The 18,885-nt window shown below is 37.4% G+C and overlaps 1 protein-coding gene across 1 annotated transcript in view; it reads right to left on the bottom strand.

The window, feature by feature from the left end:
• The window catches only part of LOC141393653 (uncharacterized), a 121,860-nt gene extending 106,809 nt beyond the window's left edge, over positions 1 to 15,051 (bottom strand). The window contains exons 1-2 of the mRNA XM_073966991.1: positions 14,619 to 15,051; positions 5,878 to 6,734 (exon numbers count right to left, since the gene is read on the bottom strand). Coding sequence (XP_073823092.1) covers positions 5,997 to 6,734; positions 14,619 to 14,909 — 1,029 coding nt within the window. The 5' untranslated portion in view covers positions 14,910 to 15,051 and the 3' untranslated portion in view covers positions 5,878 to 5,996. The remainder of the gene's footprint in view (positions 1 to 5,877; positions 6,735 to 14,618) is intronic.
• Between the last annotated feature and the right edge of the window lie 3,834 nt (positions 15,052 to 18,885).

Genomic DNA, 18,885 nt, shown 5'->3' with positions numbered 1-18,885 from the left:
AGAGTGCGAACATTCCATGTGCAGATTCGCAGATCATGGTCTTTAAAACGTTTGCGGCGGTCGTCAACTTTAGAGGGATTTGTTTTTCATTTCTTTCGTTTTTTTCACAGTAGGCCGCTTTTTCTAGGGGACGGTAACTAACCCTGCGCCCAAACCCAAGTTTTTAACGTTTCATTCAAGCTACTTATGGTTTATCTGAACGCGCATTATGCCTTCTATAAAGACTCTGTTTTGATCGTTCGTAAGTACTTTTTAGAGTATTAATGTAGTGGTGAATTGAGACTCATTTCTGGTTGCCTAAACAACTTTATTCTCGAAGTCTATATAGTAGGATTTTATACAACCTATGAGGCTTTCTTTCCATATTTAGGTTATCCAAAGCAGCTCTTGTTAGATCGTCTATTCTTCCTTTACGTTTTGGTTTGTCTATAATTCCTATTCTATTTACTCTATTGACTACTCCCTCCTAGTCTTCTTACATCTTTTTTCTTGTAATTTTGTCTTAAGAAACACATGGGATGCAGCCTTGTTTCCTTATTGTTGCATCAACAACAGAAACCTACATATAAATAAATAACTATCCTTCCTGATGCAATAATTTTAAGGAACTGGTAAAGTAGTAAATTTTAGAAAATGGCTTCCTTTGTTGCTTTTCTTGCATTGTATATAAAGAGATACCATTGTATTGTATATCCTTTTATTACATTCACATATATGTATATCCATGTACATCCTTTCTTCCGCCAAAGAATATCCTTTAGTTAGTGGTAATATGCACGTACATATGCATGTATACAATAATAGTTATATATAGAAAACTACACAGAGAACGAAAGACAAACCCAACCAGGCATGACTTCAAGTCATGCCCCACTGCTGCACTGCAATTCCATTGTGTGGCTGAACTGAACTGCTTTACAATGAATTTCTTTTGTGTTGGTGGCAACGAAGGAAGGAACAAATGCAAGAAGAATAGCACATTGTAATGGCAAGAATGAATGGATTTACACAGTGCGCAAGTCAATAATTGCAATACAAAGTGGGGCCGGTGTTGTTGTCGTTGCTGTTGCACCGACGAACGTTGTTGATTCATTCGGTTCCTCCTCCACATGGGAACAAATAAAAATGCAACAAAAGAAGCACCTCTTTTTCTTTTCTCCTTTTCTTGTTTCGCACAAGCAGATTGTAATCCAGCCATTCGCTTGGATTCGTCGTCGTCGTGGCACAAACAATAACTAATGACAAAAGCTTTACAAATATATTGTAAGTTTGTTGTTGCTGTTGTTGCTATCAATAGTTCGCAGTTCATATGTGTGGGTATTTCAATTTTGCTGATTGTATATTGAAGGTGTAAATCTGAGTGTATGATTACATTGGGGTATTGAAAAGGACGGTACAAAAGTAGTGTGACAAAAGAAGCTGCTGGGAATTGGGGGCTTTGTAAAGCAAAAATCATTGGTAAAGCACCATTTGTGAAGATTCTTTTTGATCCACATTGTCTTTGGTTTGCTTAAACCCTTTCTGGTAGTATATAAAGACTTGCAATATTAAATCTATAAAGGTTTCCCTTAGGTCAAATTTAAATTCTTCTTTGAGGTCCATCAAGACTATCTTAGGCTGGTCTACAAAGGCTCAAGACTCGCTTCTGATAATTTATAAAAAATCTTTATGTGCATTCGAACTCCTCTTCGCTTCATTCTATTCAGATTTTTAATACATAGAGAGTCTATGAGGTTCCCTCGTCCAAAATATTTCCTTGTGGTCCTTTCTAAAGACTCGACTCCTCCGAACTGCGTAGGGTTTGATTCAACTACCTGTGGTTTGATTCAAACTGTAGTTTGATTCAAACTACCTGTAGTTTGATTCAAACTACTCTTGGTTTGATTCAAACTACATGTGGTTTGATTCAAAGTACCCGTGTTTGGTTCAAACTGCATACAGTTTGCGTACGGTTTGAACAAACTACAAAGGTAGTGTGACAAAAGAAGCTGCTGGGATTTGAAAAGCAAAAATCATAACTAAACCGCCATTTGTTTGCTTAAACCCTTTCTGTTAGTATATAAAGACTTCCAATATTAAATCTATGAAGATTTCCCTTAGGTCATATTTAAATTTTTCTTTGAGGTCCATCAAGACTACCTTAAACTAGTCTATAAGGCTCAAGACTCGCTTCTGATAATTTATAAAAAAATTCTTTATGTGCATTCGAACTCCTCTTCGTTTCATTTTAACTATTCGGATTTTTAACATATAGAGAGTCTATAAGGTTCCCTGGTCCAACATATTTTCTTTTTGTCCTCTCTAAAGACTCGACTCATCCAAACTGCGTGGGGTTTGATTCAAACTACACGTGGTTTGATTCAAACTACCTGTAGTTTGATTCAAACTGCATACAGTTTCAGTGAAGCTAATTGCGGCATATCAGAAACCTCATCTACCATATATGAAGACTCCTTTTAGATCGTTCATGAGGACTATTTCTAGGATACTTCACTGACTTCAATCGAACTTCTCTTCGCTACATTCTCCCGCCTACAGTCTCCTTTATAGCATTCACTATGTTGTGTTTAAATCTAATGATTTTGTTCAAACTGCATTCGGTTTGACGAACAACCTGTGGTTTGATTCAATTATATCTTGGTATCACTAAAGATAATGTACGCTCTATTTAACCTCGTGCATTAGGGCTCCTTTTAAGTAATTTACAAAGTCCACATTTAGGACGTTCTGGTAATATTTAATGTCATCATATTTATAGCCTGGGTGACGTAGGGGATGAATGATACCAAGCAACGGTCTTGACCGGCTTTAACATGGCAAAGCCCAGGATTTATCTTGGTCCCTCTTTCATCTCAAGTGGACACTGACCTCCCCGTGGTGTCACCTGGGGAACTGCCTTTAACACCCGTTAAAGGTAGTGAGCTAACATGTGCCGCGCGTTCACCCATAAGAACGTTAAAAACTTGGGTTTGCGCGTCGGGTTAGTAACCCTCCCCTAGAAAAAACATACTACTATGAAAAAACGAAAGAAAAGAAAAACAAACCCCTCTAAAGTTGACGAACCCCGCAAACGTTTTATGGACCATAATCTGCGAATCTGCACCTGGAATGTTCGCACTCTTTATAGAGAAGGTGCAGTCTTCGCATTGGCAGACGTACTTGAAAAGTACAAGGCCGATATTACTGCCATACAGGAAATACGATGGATTGGGAAAGGCATCACAACAACACCTAAAGGTGACGCAATTCGAATAAAAGCTAAATTCTTCAACATCAGCTTTATTTGCGCTCATGCTCCCACTGAAGAAAAGGACGAACAGACTAAAGATATATTTTACGAGCGCTTAGAAGAAACATATGACCGTTGCCCTGCCCATGACATTAAAATCATTCTAGGCGATTTTAATGCCAAAATTGGAAAGGAGAATATCTTTGGCCCAACAGTCGGGAAATTCAGTCTCCACAGTGAAACATCTGACAATGGTATGAGGCTGATAGACTTTGCAGCTGCAAAAAACATGGTAGTTAGCAGTACCAGATTTAATCATCTCGATATTCATAAGGGCACCTGGCTGTCTCCAGATCAAAGAATAAGTAATCAAATTGATCATGTTGTAATAGGTGGAAGACATGCGTCAAGCGTGTTGGATGTACGATCGTTCCGAGGTACAAACATAGACTCGGACCACTACCTTGTTGCAGCAAAGGTACGTACCAGATTAAACGTAGCAAACAAAATGCGAAGTTGGACATCGGTGAGCTGCAATCAAAACAGATAGTCACTGCATATTCCACTCAACTGGCCCAACTGCTTAATCAAAGCACTCCTTGTCCCAATAACATATCAGGACAATGGCAAAACATTGCCCACTCCATGCAAAAAGCCGCAAAATCAGTATGTGGATACCAGAGAGCTCCACCAAGGAATGCATGGTATGACCAGGAGTGTCGTGTTGCTACCGAAGAGAAAAATGCATATAGGGCTACTTTACAATCAGTAGCAACGCGTAGCGCACGAGAAAGGTATCTGGAGAAAAGGAGAGAGGAGAAACGTCTTTTCCACAGGTAAAAGAGAGAGATGGAAAAGCGGGAGTGTGAACAAATCGAGATGTACAGGAGACAGAATGAAGTCCGAAAATTCTACCAAAGAGTGAAACATCAAACTAATGGCTTTGGAACTGGCACATCCTCCTGTAGAGACCAGCAAGGTAATCTGGTAACTGATACAGATAGCGTGCTAAGGATAAGGAAAGAACATTTTTCCAAACTGTTGGTATCCAATAGTAGCGAAGTCGACGAAGATACCACAGATCAAATCCCAGAAGATGGTATTGAATACATATATACCATCCGGCCAAGATGAGGTAAAGACAGCAATAAACCGACTGAAAAATAATAAGGCAGCAGGAGCTGATGGCCTACCAGCCAAGCTGTTTAAAACCGGAGGCGACACGCTGATAAGGTGTATGCATCAGCTAGTTAGCTCCATCTGGCAGGAAGAACGCGTACCTGACGATTAAAACCTGAGCATCCTGTGTCCCGTCCATAAGGAGATAAGATTTTATGCTGCAACTATAGGGGCATAAGTCTTCTCCCTATCGCCTACAAGATAGTGCTAGGGATATTGTGCGAACGACTAAAGCCCATGGTCAAAGAAATAATTGCATCATTCCAATGCGGCTTTAGACCTGGCAAGTCCACCATTGACCAGATATTTACCCTGCGGCAAATCCTGGAGAAGACCCAAGAGATGCAGATCGACACCTACCACCTTTTTGTCGATTATAAAGCAGCCTTCGACAGCCCACTACGTCCAAAGATATTCCAAACAATGTCTGAATTTGGTATCCCCGCAAAGCTCATGCGGCTTTGTAAAATGACTCTAACTGACACAAGATCTTCAGTTAAAATAGGAAAGAACCTCTCCGAAGAGTTTTGTACCAAAAGAGGTTTCAGGCACGGAAACAGCTTTTCGTGTGATCTTTTTAACATCCTGCTAGAAAAGGTTATACGAGAGGCAACGTCAAAAGAAGTGGCACAATCTACACCAATAGCCACATGTTACTTGCTTATGCTGAAGGAGAATCTGCTATAGTGGGTCTGGCGGTAGCAAGGCGAGAAGACCAAGTAGATGGTGTCGACGCGCAATGCGTCCATGAGATCGGACAAACTGTTGAAGTTGGTTCCTATAATTTTGAGGTAGTAAAAGACTTCGTATGCCTCGGCACCGCCGTAAACACAACAAACGACATCAGTTGCGAAATAAAAAGAAGAATTGTTTTGGCCAACCGATGCTACTTTGACTAAAGTAAGCTTATCAAAACAAAGCCACAACTCTTCAAACAAAAATAACGCTGTATAAAACACTGATACTGCCCGTGCTAATGTATGGTTCCGAATCCTGGGTACTTGCGCAAGCAGATAAGGCAGTGCTTGGCGTGTTTGAGAAAAAAATTCTTCGAAAGATCTACGGACCAATCTGCGTTGACGGTGAATATCGACGTCATATGAACCACGAGCTGTATCAGCTATACAACGACATCAGTATAGATAAACGTATCGAGATGCAGCGATTGCGTTGGCTAGGCCATATAATAAGAATGAGCGATGATGAACCCGCTAAAAAGGCGTATAAATTCGGCCCACATGACGGTGCACGCCGAATTGGCAGGCCAAAGAATAGATGGCGCAAACAAGTGGATGAAGAGATGACAATGCGCGGTATTCCAAAAAGTGAAGCACGAAACAGAGAGATTTGGAGATCTTTTCTTAGTTCGGTCTATGAAACAAATGTTCTGTAATGGGCCAGCTAAGTATGTAAGTTATTCTTAATTATTTATTTATTATTTGTTTAATATTAATATAATATGGTCTTACCTCGAATATGGATCCATTTCAATAATACTTCTTTCTGATGCCGGTGGTTGATCTATTTTATTTTCGAAAAATCATAACAAAAATAAATTGATTTTCTCCACAAGAATTTTGTTTGCCCTTCAAACCAATGACAAGCGATAATTTTGAAAATCGTTATCCTCTCTTTGTGCTATCTGCCTGAAATGGCTCGCAACCGTACAATATTTTTGAGGAAATGCCACTTGTAGACAAGACAATACACCGCGGGTCATATATTGTTTTGATGGCCAACGGCAGGTGCAGGGAGCCAAACATTTCTTACAAGTCTTTATAAATCCCTTGTCCTTATCCTTTGAATGTGGCGGCAAACATTTCAAATTCCATGGCTCACGATAATCCAATTCCGACCATGAACACTCACATGGTGGCAGGCATTGACAATGCTTTGTCGGCTTAACAACTTCCTCGGGCTTAATCTTACCATGACAGCGATATAAATTGTAACGATGTGTACCACCAATAAGTTCAGTGTGTTCGGGAACTTTTTCAAAATTCAACCATTTCTCTAGTATATCCCAATGTAAGAGATTTGGTTCTTGCTTACGTATTATTTGTAATTTACGCCACAAGTCGGAACGACGTGTCATTTCGTAGTACCTGCCGGTTTTTACTTGTAAGAGTTTATATATTTCATAGTGGAATTCAGGGTAGTGCGACAAGCTGCGCCCAAATTTTGTCATTTCGAAATAGAACAGAGATCGTATGCCATAGGCTAAGTGTTTGATGTGTTGAAAGTCTTTTATATTCATGGCAGAGAGGGCAGAGGCATCCAGTAGCAGGAGAGTACGGCCATTGATGAGATTTTCACGGAACGTGTTCTAAAATAAAAAGAAAACAGGGAAATGATTTAAATTAATAAGGCAATAAAGCAAATCTTAATTAATTTGAATTGTGTACAGCGAAACGAACTCCTCAATTAGCTGAAAGACTCCCTTATGCCATTATCCCTGGCCATAAACTCCCGTCTAAAATCCAATAAAAATTTCCTTGTAATAAAATGCCTATGTTTTGATTGTCCCCCAAAGATATTGTTGATATGATGTACAGAAGACAAATACTGCTGGGACGGACCTAACATGTGAGCTGGAATGAATCAAACTTCTTATGGCATCATTCAAACTACTTGTGGTTTGATTCAAACTTATCACAATTTCATTCGAAGTTCTTGTAATTTGATTCAAACATCTTGAAGTTCACTTCAAACAAATCTATTCTTCACTTTCATGGCTTCAGTCAAACTATCTGTGGAGTATGGCTTCAGTCAAGCAACTGATTGTTTATGGGTTTCTAAAGAGAGTATTCTGTCTTCTTTTAGAATACCACTTATGGAAAGGTCACATTAGGCAAATATTTGCTCTAGCGACCGGCAGCAGCGTTGTCAGTATTGGGGATTTTTCCCCAAATTGGGGAATTTTTATTTGAAATGGGGGAAAAAATTTCGACTTGGGGAATGGGGAAAATTTTGAGGAAATCTGAAAAATATTTGGGGATTTTTGGGGAATTTCTTTTTTGACTAATTACTTCAGATTATCTGTTGTGGAATTCTGTAACTCATATTTTGAGTTACCGACAAAAATTAGTAAAATTAACATCGACACCTTTGCTATCGGTAGAATTCTACGACTACTATTTATTGGTCGTTAACTTACCGACAAATATCGGTTATTGCCGAAGTTATAAGCATTTTAAAGTTACAGATTTTTGTCGGTAACCCGAAAAATGTGTTACAGAATTCCACTACTTGGACTCAATTCTTTGAAATGAAAACTTTTTGTAAAGGAAATAAATGCCAATTGAAAAATTTTATAAAGGAAATAATTTTCATTTCAAATTTTCATAGAACAAGAATCCAGCCCATGAACTTCTTTAATTTCTGTAAGTGAATAGTAGTAGATCACGCGTGGCGCACAAATAACACGCGTCATATACTAACTGGTCACAGTTGTAATAGCCAGCAAAAGTTTGCATTCGCTGATGCAGTTGAATCACTACAAGTGTACAGTATAAGTGCCGTTGGAGTACATATTTTTCTATGAATTCACTTATGAATTTTACAAGGGAGCGCGCAGCTAGGATGCACTCCATTTTGCTTCCACAGCACACAGTTAGGATGCACTCCATTTTCGATCCAAATCACAGCTTTTGATGTAGTGTTTTGGATTGAATTTAAAGGGACTGTACGTATTGCGTTTTTATTCAGTCTAAAGATGCAATAAAAATTCAAGCCATTGCGAAATATCCCAGAATAAATAAAATGCAATTATTATTGCTGCATAAAACAATAATACAAAGAACTTTATTATATAAACACAAATTAAAAAGAAGTATCCATTATCAATTACATTTGAGTTTACTTTCTCCGTTCTCCAAATAACCCAAGCGCATCTAATTTTTCTTCATCATCCTAAAGGTTTTTTATGTTGCCTTCCCATCACTAGTTCAGCTTTCGAAATGTACTCCAACTGCACTCCACTCCATTAAAATTTCCGTCTCGTGAATTACCGCAAAAATTTTCGAAACTTAAGTTTTTATTTCTTTATTTTATAACAAATTCTTATGGCCCCGGCACACACGGTACGTTGTGCGTCGCGTTACAACAACCACATGAAAACTTCAAGAACAAACTTGGCATCACTTACATTTTTTCATGTGGTTGTTGTTTTTAACGCGTGACGCAACGCACAACGTTTTGTGACACGTTGCGCGTTGAAAACAACAACCACATGAAAAATGTGTAAGTGATGCCAAGTTTGTTATCTAATTTTTCATGTGGTTGTTGTAGCGCGACGCTCAACGCACCGTATGTGCCGAGCGCTTTAGAAATGTATACACTCTAGTCGTGTTCCTTTACGTTCCTGAGGTTACCAGGTTTTACCACTTTTTACCCGCAAAGTGTTCCCTTACTTTTAAAAGCATACAATTTGTATGAGAGCAGTTCACCACTTTTACCATTTTTTGCCACTGTTACCATTTTTAAAAGTAAAGGAACAGACCATCTCTCTTATTTTTAGAATAAATGTAGGGATCTCTAAAGCAACTGCTTATAAATTGTATCCAACGGAGTGCATTTTTCATAACTCCGTGTGGACTGCATCGAAGGATGTTGTTAAATCATAACTCCACATGCACAACTTCCAAAATTTTTTGCTGGGTACAAATATGCATTTGTTTAAAACTTACAAGCAATTTTACGCTGATATTTTCAGCAATTTTGAACCATATTTATTGATATGAATTTCAATAGTAAAATAAAACTACTTTTGATTTTTTATTTTTGTAGTTATTTGTTGAAAAATGTTTGGGGCTTTTTTTGAGGAAATTCAATAAAATCTGGGGAATTTTGGGGAAAAGTTTTGGACAAATTGGGGAAAAGAGGCCAAAAAATACTGGCAACGCTGCGGCAGTGTGCGCGTACTGAGAGCATTGAAATGTATGCTCACTTGCTCTAAGTAAGCGCTCTCTGCCGGTCGCTGGAGCAAATATTTGCCTATGTGACCTTACCTTTAGTCTTCTATGGAAATACTGCTCTACAATAGAAAAACTAATTAGACATATTTAGGAGGGCCAACGTGGTTACTTTGTGAAGACCAAGTGCGGATTACTTTAAGAAAGGGAAGATGGTGAGGCAGGTAGAAGATGGTAAGACCAAATTCTCTCTTATAAGAAGACCAAAAGGACTTCTATGCGTGAGAATATAATAAATAATCTTTGAGAAGGCCTTCTAATATTTTATAAGAAACCCAACTGGTATTCTATAGAAAGATCAAGTGTTTCGAAGTTCGAACTTCTTTCAGGGCTAATCTTCTGGTATAAGGAGATCAACTGGTATTCTATGGGAAAGCCAATTGACCTTCTGTGGGAAAGCAAACTTACCTTTAGTGGGAAGACCAATAAGTCGAGTCGGAGTCGAGCAATTTTCCTGGAGTCGGAGTTTAAGTCGAAAAAAGTATCTCGACTCCGACTCTGGGCAAATTTTTTTCTACGATATAGAAATATAACATTAAATTCGGCACACCAATATTTTTTCAAAAATCATTATACCCTACACCACTATGTGGGGAAGGTATTATAAATTGGTTTTGGCCAAAAAGTTTGTAACGCATCGAAATAATGGTCGTAGACCCATACTTATATATACCAAAATTAATGTCTCGACGAGCTGCGTCGATCTGGCTATGTGTGTCCGTCTGTCCATCTAAACCTTGTAATCACGCTACAGGTCGCAATTTTGATCGGATTGTCACGAAATTTTGGATGTTGATGGGGGTCACGGAGGGGAAGAAGCATATTGATTATGGTGATGGTCGGATAATATTTAGGGGTCGGAATGGGCAAAAAACTTATTTGGAGAAAAAGTCAACGTTTTATTTCAAAGCGAATATCTCAGCTATATGGGGTATACAAAAAGCAAAATCTAACAATAAAAGTAGAAAATATCGCCTATCTAATGATGTAAAGTAGGTTATCGTAGGTGATCAAACAACGAAGATATCACAATAGTCGCAAATAGAACCCAAATTTTCATTATTGCGATTTTAATAATAATGACGAATATCACAGCTTCGGTTGGGGATCTACCAAAAACAAAGTCCGAATATGAAAGTAGAAAATCCCATCTTTACAGTGATGCAAAGTAGGTTGACGTAGGTGGCCACATAACGGAGATATCGCAATAGTCGGCAATAAATGCCATTTTTTTGTAATCACGCTACAGGTCGGAATTTTGATCGGATCGTCGTGGGGGTTAATGGGGGTCCTACAGGGGAAGAAGCCTATTGATTTTGGTGATGGTCGGATAATATTCAGTGGTCGGAATGGGCAAAAAACTTATTTGGAGAAAAAGTCAACGTTTTATTTCAAAGCGAATATCATTGCTTCTATAAGGGGTATATCAAAAGCAAAATGAAAGTAGACAAGTATAAACGGCGTTAAGTTCGGCCTGTCCGAACTTGTTATACCCTCCACTACGAGGTATATTGAAGTAAAATGGAATAATTAGTTTCCTTTCGTGTATGAAAAAGACTTAATACTAAATTTCAGCAATTTTGGTATAACAATGTGAGGCACCATTCTATGAAAACTATTTCAGAACGTCGATCCATACCGACAAATATCTGACCGAAAGTTTTTAGACCCAAAGAAGACTAAGTACCGAAAATTGGGAGATATCGTTCTATGAGGGCTATATAAAGCAATGCCGTTCTTTGGTATTGTTGAAGTGACGAAGTTTTTCAGCAATTCACACACACACACGACCCGAACGCAAAGAAAGATCACACAAAAGAGAGCAAATGTTTTGATTTGTTTTTGTTTTGTAGCTTGCGTGCATTCAATCTTACTAACACAATGTCATAAACTGCCAATGTTTTGTATACATTAACATTTGTGGCTTCGCTCTTCTTGGTAGGCACTGATATAAAGGCGTTGACCTATACGACAAATTTAAAGAGGATAATTGAGTATCCCCAACATTGTCTAAATAACAAATTTCAGCCATTTCGCATAAAAGTTGAGGCCACAACCTTCAAAATACCGAAAATCGGAAGGTACCGTTCTATGGGGGCTATGTGAAGGCATGGACCGATACCGACAAAATTCTGGGGGAAAGTTTTATACCCCGAACGTAAACTTAGTACCAAATTTTAGTCATTTCGGTGTGATAATGAAGCTAAAACCTTAAAAATACCGAAAATCGGGAGGTACCGTTCTATGGGGGCTATATCAAAACGTGGACCGATATATCCCATTTTCAATACCAACCATCCTGCAAGTAATAAAAACTTCTATAACAAGTATTGCCTCTCTATCTTTAAAATTGCGAGCTGTATCTTGATTTCAACAGACAGACGGACGGACGTACGGACGGACAGACAGACATGGTTAAATCGACATAGAATTTTATGCTGATCAATATTATATATACTTTATAGGGTCTCCGACGTATATTTCGATGTGTTATAAACGGAATGTCAAATTTAATTATACCCTCCATATGGTGGAGGGTATAAAAATATCACCTTTGCAACGATGTAACTTAGGTTGTCGTAGGTGGTCAAGCAACGAAGATATCGCAATAGCCGCTAATAGAATACAACTTTTCATTTTTGCGATTTCAATAATAATGACGAATATCACAGCTTTGGTTCGGGACCTTCCAAAAGCAAAGTCTGACAATAAATCCCATCTTTACAATGATGTAAAGCAGGTTGGCGTAGGTATCCAAATAACGGAGATATCGCAAAAGTCGGTAATACATCCCATTTTTTTATAATCACGCTACACGTCGCAATTTTGATGGATCGTCACGAAATTTTGGGTGTTAATGGGTCGGATATTATTCAGGGGTCGGAATGTGAAAAAAAACTTATTTGGAGAAAAGGCCAACGTTTTATTTCAAAGCTAATATCTCTCTTCTGTAATAGGTATATCGAAAGCAAAACCTGGCATGGAAAGTAGAAAATATCACCTTTACAACGAAGTGTAAAGGTAGAAGTTTACATATTCGGGTCTTCTAATGTAAAAAGACCATCGACTGTTGGAAGACCTCCTAAAGCCGTCATAAACTTCCAATAGGGGCACTCTACTGTTAGAAAGCCTCCTAAAGTCGTCTTCTACTTTTAGAAGACCTCCTTAAGGGGTATTTTAATGTTAGATACCTCCTAAAGGGGTATTTTACTATTTCGAAGAAACACTAAAAAGGTTCTCTGCTATTGGTAGAAGTATTCATAAATAGGTCCTCTATTGTTAGAAGACCTTCTGAAGGTCTCTACTGCTGTTAGAAGACCTTCAATAGCGGTCTTCTACTATTAGAAGGCCTCTTCGGGTCCGGCGACTGAAGCCAGGCAAGGATGCTAGCAGAAGGGAATCATACAGGCCGATCTCACTTTAGTCACCAGTAGTGAAAATTATTGCGGCTTTACTCCTCTACAGCATCATAGCGTGCTATCCAGTTGCAGATCGTCAACACAACGACGGAGACGAAGCTCCCACTGGATGTGAAAGTGGATAGGTCGACCACTAATTAGTCCAAGGGTCAATAATTCCAAACACTAATTACCTCAAACTTCTGGGATTCACATTCGATAGCTTCTATAAGTCATCAGCGCATGTTACAGCTATCTACGATCATATTAGAAGTAGAATTACAGTCATCAAGTTCCTAACTGGCAGCACTTGGAGAAAAGATAAATAAACCTTGTTAACCACGATAGCTCGGTCGTTGGTAGGTTATGCTAGGTTATGCTGGCCATACGGTGCCATTGTGGTATGTCAACGTATGTTGGTACCTATTATATGAATTTACAGACCTAGCAGAATGCAACCCTGAGAACAGCAAAATGCTGTCTCCCCATGTCTTCGTTGCACCACATCCATGACAAGAATGAGATCTTATCGATTCTCCAGCAATACTAAAAGTGGTCGATGAAGTATGTGTTGGCGTAATATAGACAAAACCTTCCAATTTTTGATCTTATGGATAGGAGAGAGGTCTAAAGATACAAAATAGAATCTCTAGATCAAAATACATGTCAAGCAGGTTTCTGTGGTATTTATACTATTGCAGTCGCGGAGACTATGAGAGTCTATCGTATGAATACCGTCCTTGGAGATCATCCACCATCCGTGGCAACCGATGAACAACAGCTGCTTCTACAAACTAGGGATATTTTAGCGCTCTAAGATTCGATTGGTACAACCGCTTCCATTTCTATTAGGCCATCAAACCTGGCCATCAAGCCTGTAACGCAAAACATCTGCCCAGGATGATACGTTGTACCTGTTTAACAAAATCGACTCACCTAACTCCCATGTCGTTATGGACAAATTCTATCTAGGTGGCGTCATTTTTGATTATGTAGTTGGAAGCATAGTTATATTTATAAAAATGTTCCGTGACATAATTATAACATTAATTTGTGGATGTAGTAGACGACCTCCTTCGGTCGGGATTTGAGACCGAAGACTAGAACAGATGAAAACATCCGCATCGCGTGCAAAACGATCTTCGAAATGTTTGGGTGTTATGTCCGAATTCATTGACGGAAATAAGTCCAAAAAACCCTTTGGGATTTATGTCCGGGCATATAAAAAGAAGAACAGTTACCCGTGTAGTGGTTCCTACAACAACAACGGTACTTTGGAGAAGATATTATGGTATACTATGATGAAGGTACCCTGATCTTATTTGAAGTACATTTGTAGACCTTATGGGAGAAAACTTTCTTCTCTCCTTAACCCTTTCTTTGCATTTGCCGATGGCTAAGAGGAAGAAGAGACCACGAAGTATTTTCATAGAACACCAGAAGATTTTCTCATAAAAGACCAGTCGGTATTCTCATAGAAGACTAGTAGGTCCTTTTATAGAATACTAGACGGTCTTTGCATAGAGGACCAGAATGTAGCTCTACTGTTGAAGAAAAAAAGGTCCTCGTATAGAAGAAAATAAGATCTTCTTATGGAAGAACAAAAGACCTTCTCATAGAAGAGCAAAATTGTTAATAAAACCAAAAGGTCGAACAAAAAACTAAGAACATTTATAGAAGAGCAAAATTTTTTATCGAAACCAGGAACTCTTCTTATAGTAGACCAAAAGTTCTTCTCGGTTGTCTTAAAGGAGACCAGAACGCCTTCTGCGTGAAAACCTTCTGCTCTCCTTAATCCTCCCTTTGAAAAATAAACGTATTGTTCTTAATGTTCCTTACCTGATATTGCCGGTATCCATATCCCCTTAGCCATTTGCAAATATCTTCAATATTCCATTCGTACACCGAAGGCAAAGGTATGGCATCCACAATTCGCACACAAAGATTCAACAATGAATCCGGAGAACATTTGAAAACAATCGGCACATCATGTTTGTCAAATTCAAATTTGCCACGGGTTATTGTATGCAAACGAAATTTATACGAAGACAAAGGACTTGGCTCGTCTTCATTATCCTTATCCTGAGACTTTACATATTTTTCATCCGATGCCTCGTAAAGGTAACGCATGCTTTTCACCGAACAACACAAATTCAACTATTTCCCGATGAATTGAAAAAACGTTCTCAGCTCTATTTCCAAACAATACAATAGTAATTTTTCCCAAAGAAAAACTTCATTAGAATTCTCTGACACACACACCCCGAGTTACCTAAACAAAAAAAAAACTTTGCCTTCCTATCGATTTTCGATGAACGATTTGAAATACAACAATGAAAAGGTGGGGTGGTGGGAGGAAAGGAAGGCGCAACAGTATTGAATAATCATAAAACATTTCTTGTAATTTCCTTTCATTGTACAACCAACAACAGTAGCAACAACAATAAAGGAATTACCCAGTTTGTGGCTCATTTCCTCTATTCTCCAAAATAAAATTCCATCACCAAGAAGACCCTCCTAGTTTGGAGTAATGGACAAAGTTTATTTGCCGTTGAAGAACTGAAAAACTTTTGCTCCACCAAAACGAACGAACTTCAGCCGGATGAAGGTGTCTCAAACTAGCAAAGTTATTATGGAACTGTTACAGGATTAATGTTGAGGTAAAACATGATTATGTGTTGTTTGTTGTTATTATTATTACTGTAATTGTTACTGTTGTTGGGGAATTTACTAAACCGGTGATTGATTTGCGGTTTGCCTATAACTTGCCAATGATTTCATTTTTGGAAACCAGGACGAAACAACTTCTCTCGCAGCTGTCGATAGTTAATAATGACTTTGACTTAAATAGTTCAAAGGTCTATTGGTATTGAAGGGAAGGTTGTGTGTGTGTGTTGGGTGGCTGTGTGTTATGCTTTCGGTGAACGGAAGGAAGGCAAATTGTAAATTTTGTTTATAACGGAAATTACCGATCATTGAAAAAGTATGTCAAGTCAGTCACTTCAATTGGATAGCAAAATTATGTTTCACCATGAAAAGGACACCCGATTATTTAGGTTATGGTATTTAGTTAAAGTTTTTAATGACCCACCAGGCAACTAAATGCCAATAAGCAGGAAGTATAATTGGCAAATCGAAATTAATTGTGACCTAAATAGGAAATTTGCAATACAATTACAATTTATGGGGTGGAAATTTCATGAGATAAAAATAAATTAAATGCAGGACATTTTACGGACGACAAGGTTGATGAAAGACCAGAAGGTATTCTTATATAAAAGAGCAGACGGCCTTCACATTGAAGGCGAGGCCACCTCCTTCTTATAGAGGACCAAAAAGCTTTCTTATTGGCGATCAGAAGGTTGTCTTTTAGAAAAAAACAATAGGCCTTGTTACAGGAAACAAGTTATACTTCTTTTAGAAAGATTAAGTTCTTTTAATAGAACACTAGATGTTTTTCTTTTAGGAGAGCAAAAGTAATTTTTATAGAAAGCTTATAGAAGATCAAAGTTCTTCTTATAGGATACCAAAATTCTTACAGAACAAAAGAAGGTCTTATTTTAGAAGGCGAAAAGGTCTTCTTATAGAGGGGCAGAAGATCTTTTTAAAAAAATCGTATGTTTTCTTCACAGAAGACCAGAAGTCTTCTCATACCCGAAGAGAAGGTTTTTTCATATAACACTATGCAACATTTTTGAACCAATCGCGTGCAAACAACTTCTTTCCAGAATTTTATGAAAGTAGAGGACCAATAGGCAAAAACCATATTTGGGTTTTGGTTTCTTAGATCGGGTTCGGTTTTTATGGCCTCATCTAAACATGGTTAACAATCGAAATTTTAAAACGAATCGGGGCTGTATCTCTGAAACCAATACGAATCTTGTTTTGACATCTGCAGCAAACTTGTAGATAAGAGCTAGAAGAAAATATTTGGAGGAATAGTGAACTCGAAAAACTGCATTTATTGCCTCAAATTTTATAATATATCTAAAAATTCTATAATTTGTGTATATTTCGCAGCGTATGTCCCAAAATGTTAAATTCTTCTTAATGTTACCATTTGGGAAAATATTCTCTGGAATGTAATACACAACTCTTCAGAACATTATATTGTTGTAAAATGCCTCTATCGCCTTGTTTATAGCAAATTTTTCAACAACAATTTGGTAAATATTTCAATAATTCATTGAAATCCCCAATATGAGAATAAACAGCCTGTGTGAACATTGTTTAAAATAAGTTTTGTAAAAGGTATCTTATGAAATACCCCTTAAACAACGTGAAATAACTATTTTAGAGTTTCAGAATGTTCTGAAGAATTGATGCTAACATTATTTGGAAAATTTTTAGAATGGTTACTTATTTCAACTCCCAACAGTTTAGTTGTTACTGACCAGAATTTCAGAAATTATGTAAACTTTTCTATATTTTAACGAGTTTGATGCGCTAGATGCAGATTTTCCTAGTTCATCTGTTTGACAAATAAGTTCTACTACTTTAGGGCTACAATATTGCTGAAGACTGCAAAGCAAAATTCTTATTAGTTTCGGAGATAAAGGTCCGATCACTGGAAAAAAGGCTCATTTTAGGTCGGTTTAGATGAGGCCATAAAATCTAAACCCGATCTAAGAACACAAAACCCAATTAAGGTTTTTGTAGTCTCAATATGTACTTTCAGAAAATGCCCATTAGAAGTTGTTTGCATTTCTAGTGTTGCACAGTGTAATACAAAAAGCAGTCATATTGAAGACCTGAAGGTCTTGTAATAGAAGAAGGTATACTTATGGAAGAGCTTTTCTTATAGAAGAGCAGAAAGTCTTCTTATTGAAAAGCAGAAAGTCTTCTTCTAGAAGAGCAGAAGGTCTTCTTATAAAAGACCAGAAATTCTTTTCATAAAAGACCAGAAGGCCATAGAAGACCGGAAGGTCTTCACATAGAAGATTGAAATGTTTTCTTATAGAAGAACAGAAAGTCTTCCTAAAGAAGAACTGAACGTTTTTCTAAAGAAGAGCTGAAGGTCTTCTTATAGAAGTGCAGAAGGTCTACTTATGGAAGAGCAAAAGATCTTATCCCATAGGACCAAAAAATCTCCTTATAGAAGACCAGAAAGTCTTCTCGTAGTGAACTAGAAGGTGTTTTCATAGAGGACTAGAAGGTGTTCTCATAGAAGACCAGAAGATCTTGTCATAGAACAACAGAATGACAAAAGGTCTCCTTAAAGAAGATCAGAAAACTGGGAAGTTTTCTTATAGAAGAGCAAAACGTCCTTTTATAGATGACCCGAAGGAATTCTTATGGAAGAAACGAAAGTATTTTAATAAAAGACCATATAGTCTTCTCACGTCTTCTATGAACAAGACCTTCTGGTCTTCTATAAGATGACTTTCAGGTCTTCTCATAGAAGACACGAACATCTTCTTATAGCAGACCAAAAGGTGTTCTCATAGAAAGTCTTCTTTAAATATTTTAAATTCCACGATTTGGAAAAAAAGATTCAAAAAATCCATGCTCTGACAAAAAAATTAAAAAATGCACGCTTTGACAAAAAAAATTAAAAAATCCAGGCTTTGGCAAAAAAAAAAATCCAGGCTTTGACAAAAAAAAAAAAAATACCCGCTTCGAAAAAAATTAAAATCCATGCTTTGACAAAACAAATTTAAATAATCCACGCTTTCGAAAAAGGAAAAATCCTCGCTTTGACAAAAAAAATTAAAAATTCACGCTTTAACAAAAATTTAACTCTTTGGAAAAAAAGATTTATGAAATCCAAGCTTTGACAAAAACAATTAAAAAATCCACGCTTTAACAACATTTTGGAAAAAAACTATTTAAAAACTCCGAGCTTTGACAAAAAAATTAAAAAAATCCATGCTTTGATAAAAGATAAAAAAGGAACGCCTTGACAAAAAAAATTTAAAATCCACGCTTTAACAAAAATTTAAATAATGCACTCTGTGGAAAAATGAATTTAAAAAATCTTCGCTTTGACAAAAAAATTAAAAATCCACGCTTTGACAAAAATTTAAATAATCCACGCTTTGGAAAAAAGATTTAAACAAGTAAAAAAGTATCAGTAGGCTTTGCATACAGAGATATACCCTCAGCC

This window comes from Musca autumnalis, unplaced genomic scaffold, assembly GCF_047663935.1.
Source record: "Musca autumnalis isolate F117 unplaced genomic scaffold, ASM4766393v1 scaffold_2, whole genome shotgun sequence".
NCBI classification, from domain to species: domain Eukaryota; kingdom Metazoa; phylum Arthropoda; class Insecta; order Diptera; family Muscidae; genus Musca; species Musca autumnalis.
The sequence above is the reverse complement of the archived record's forward strand: the minus strand, read 5'-3'. Positions and strand labels throughout refer to the sequence as shown.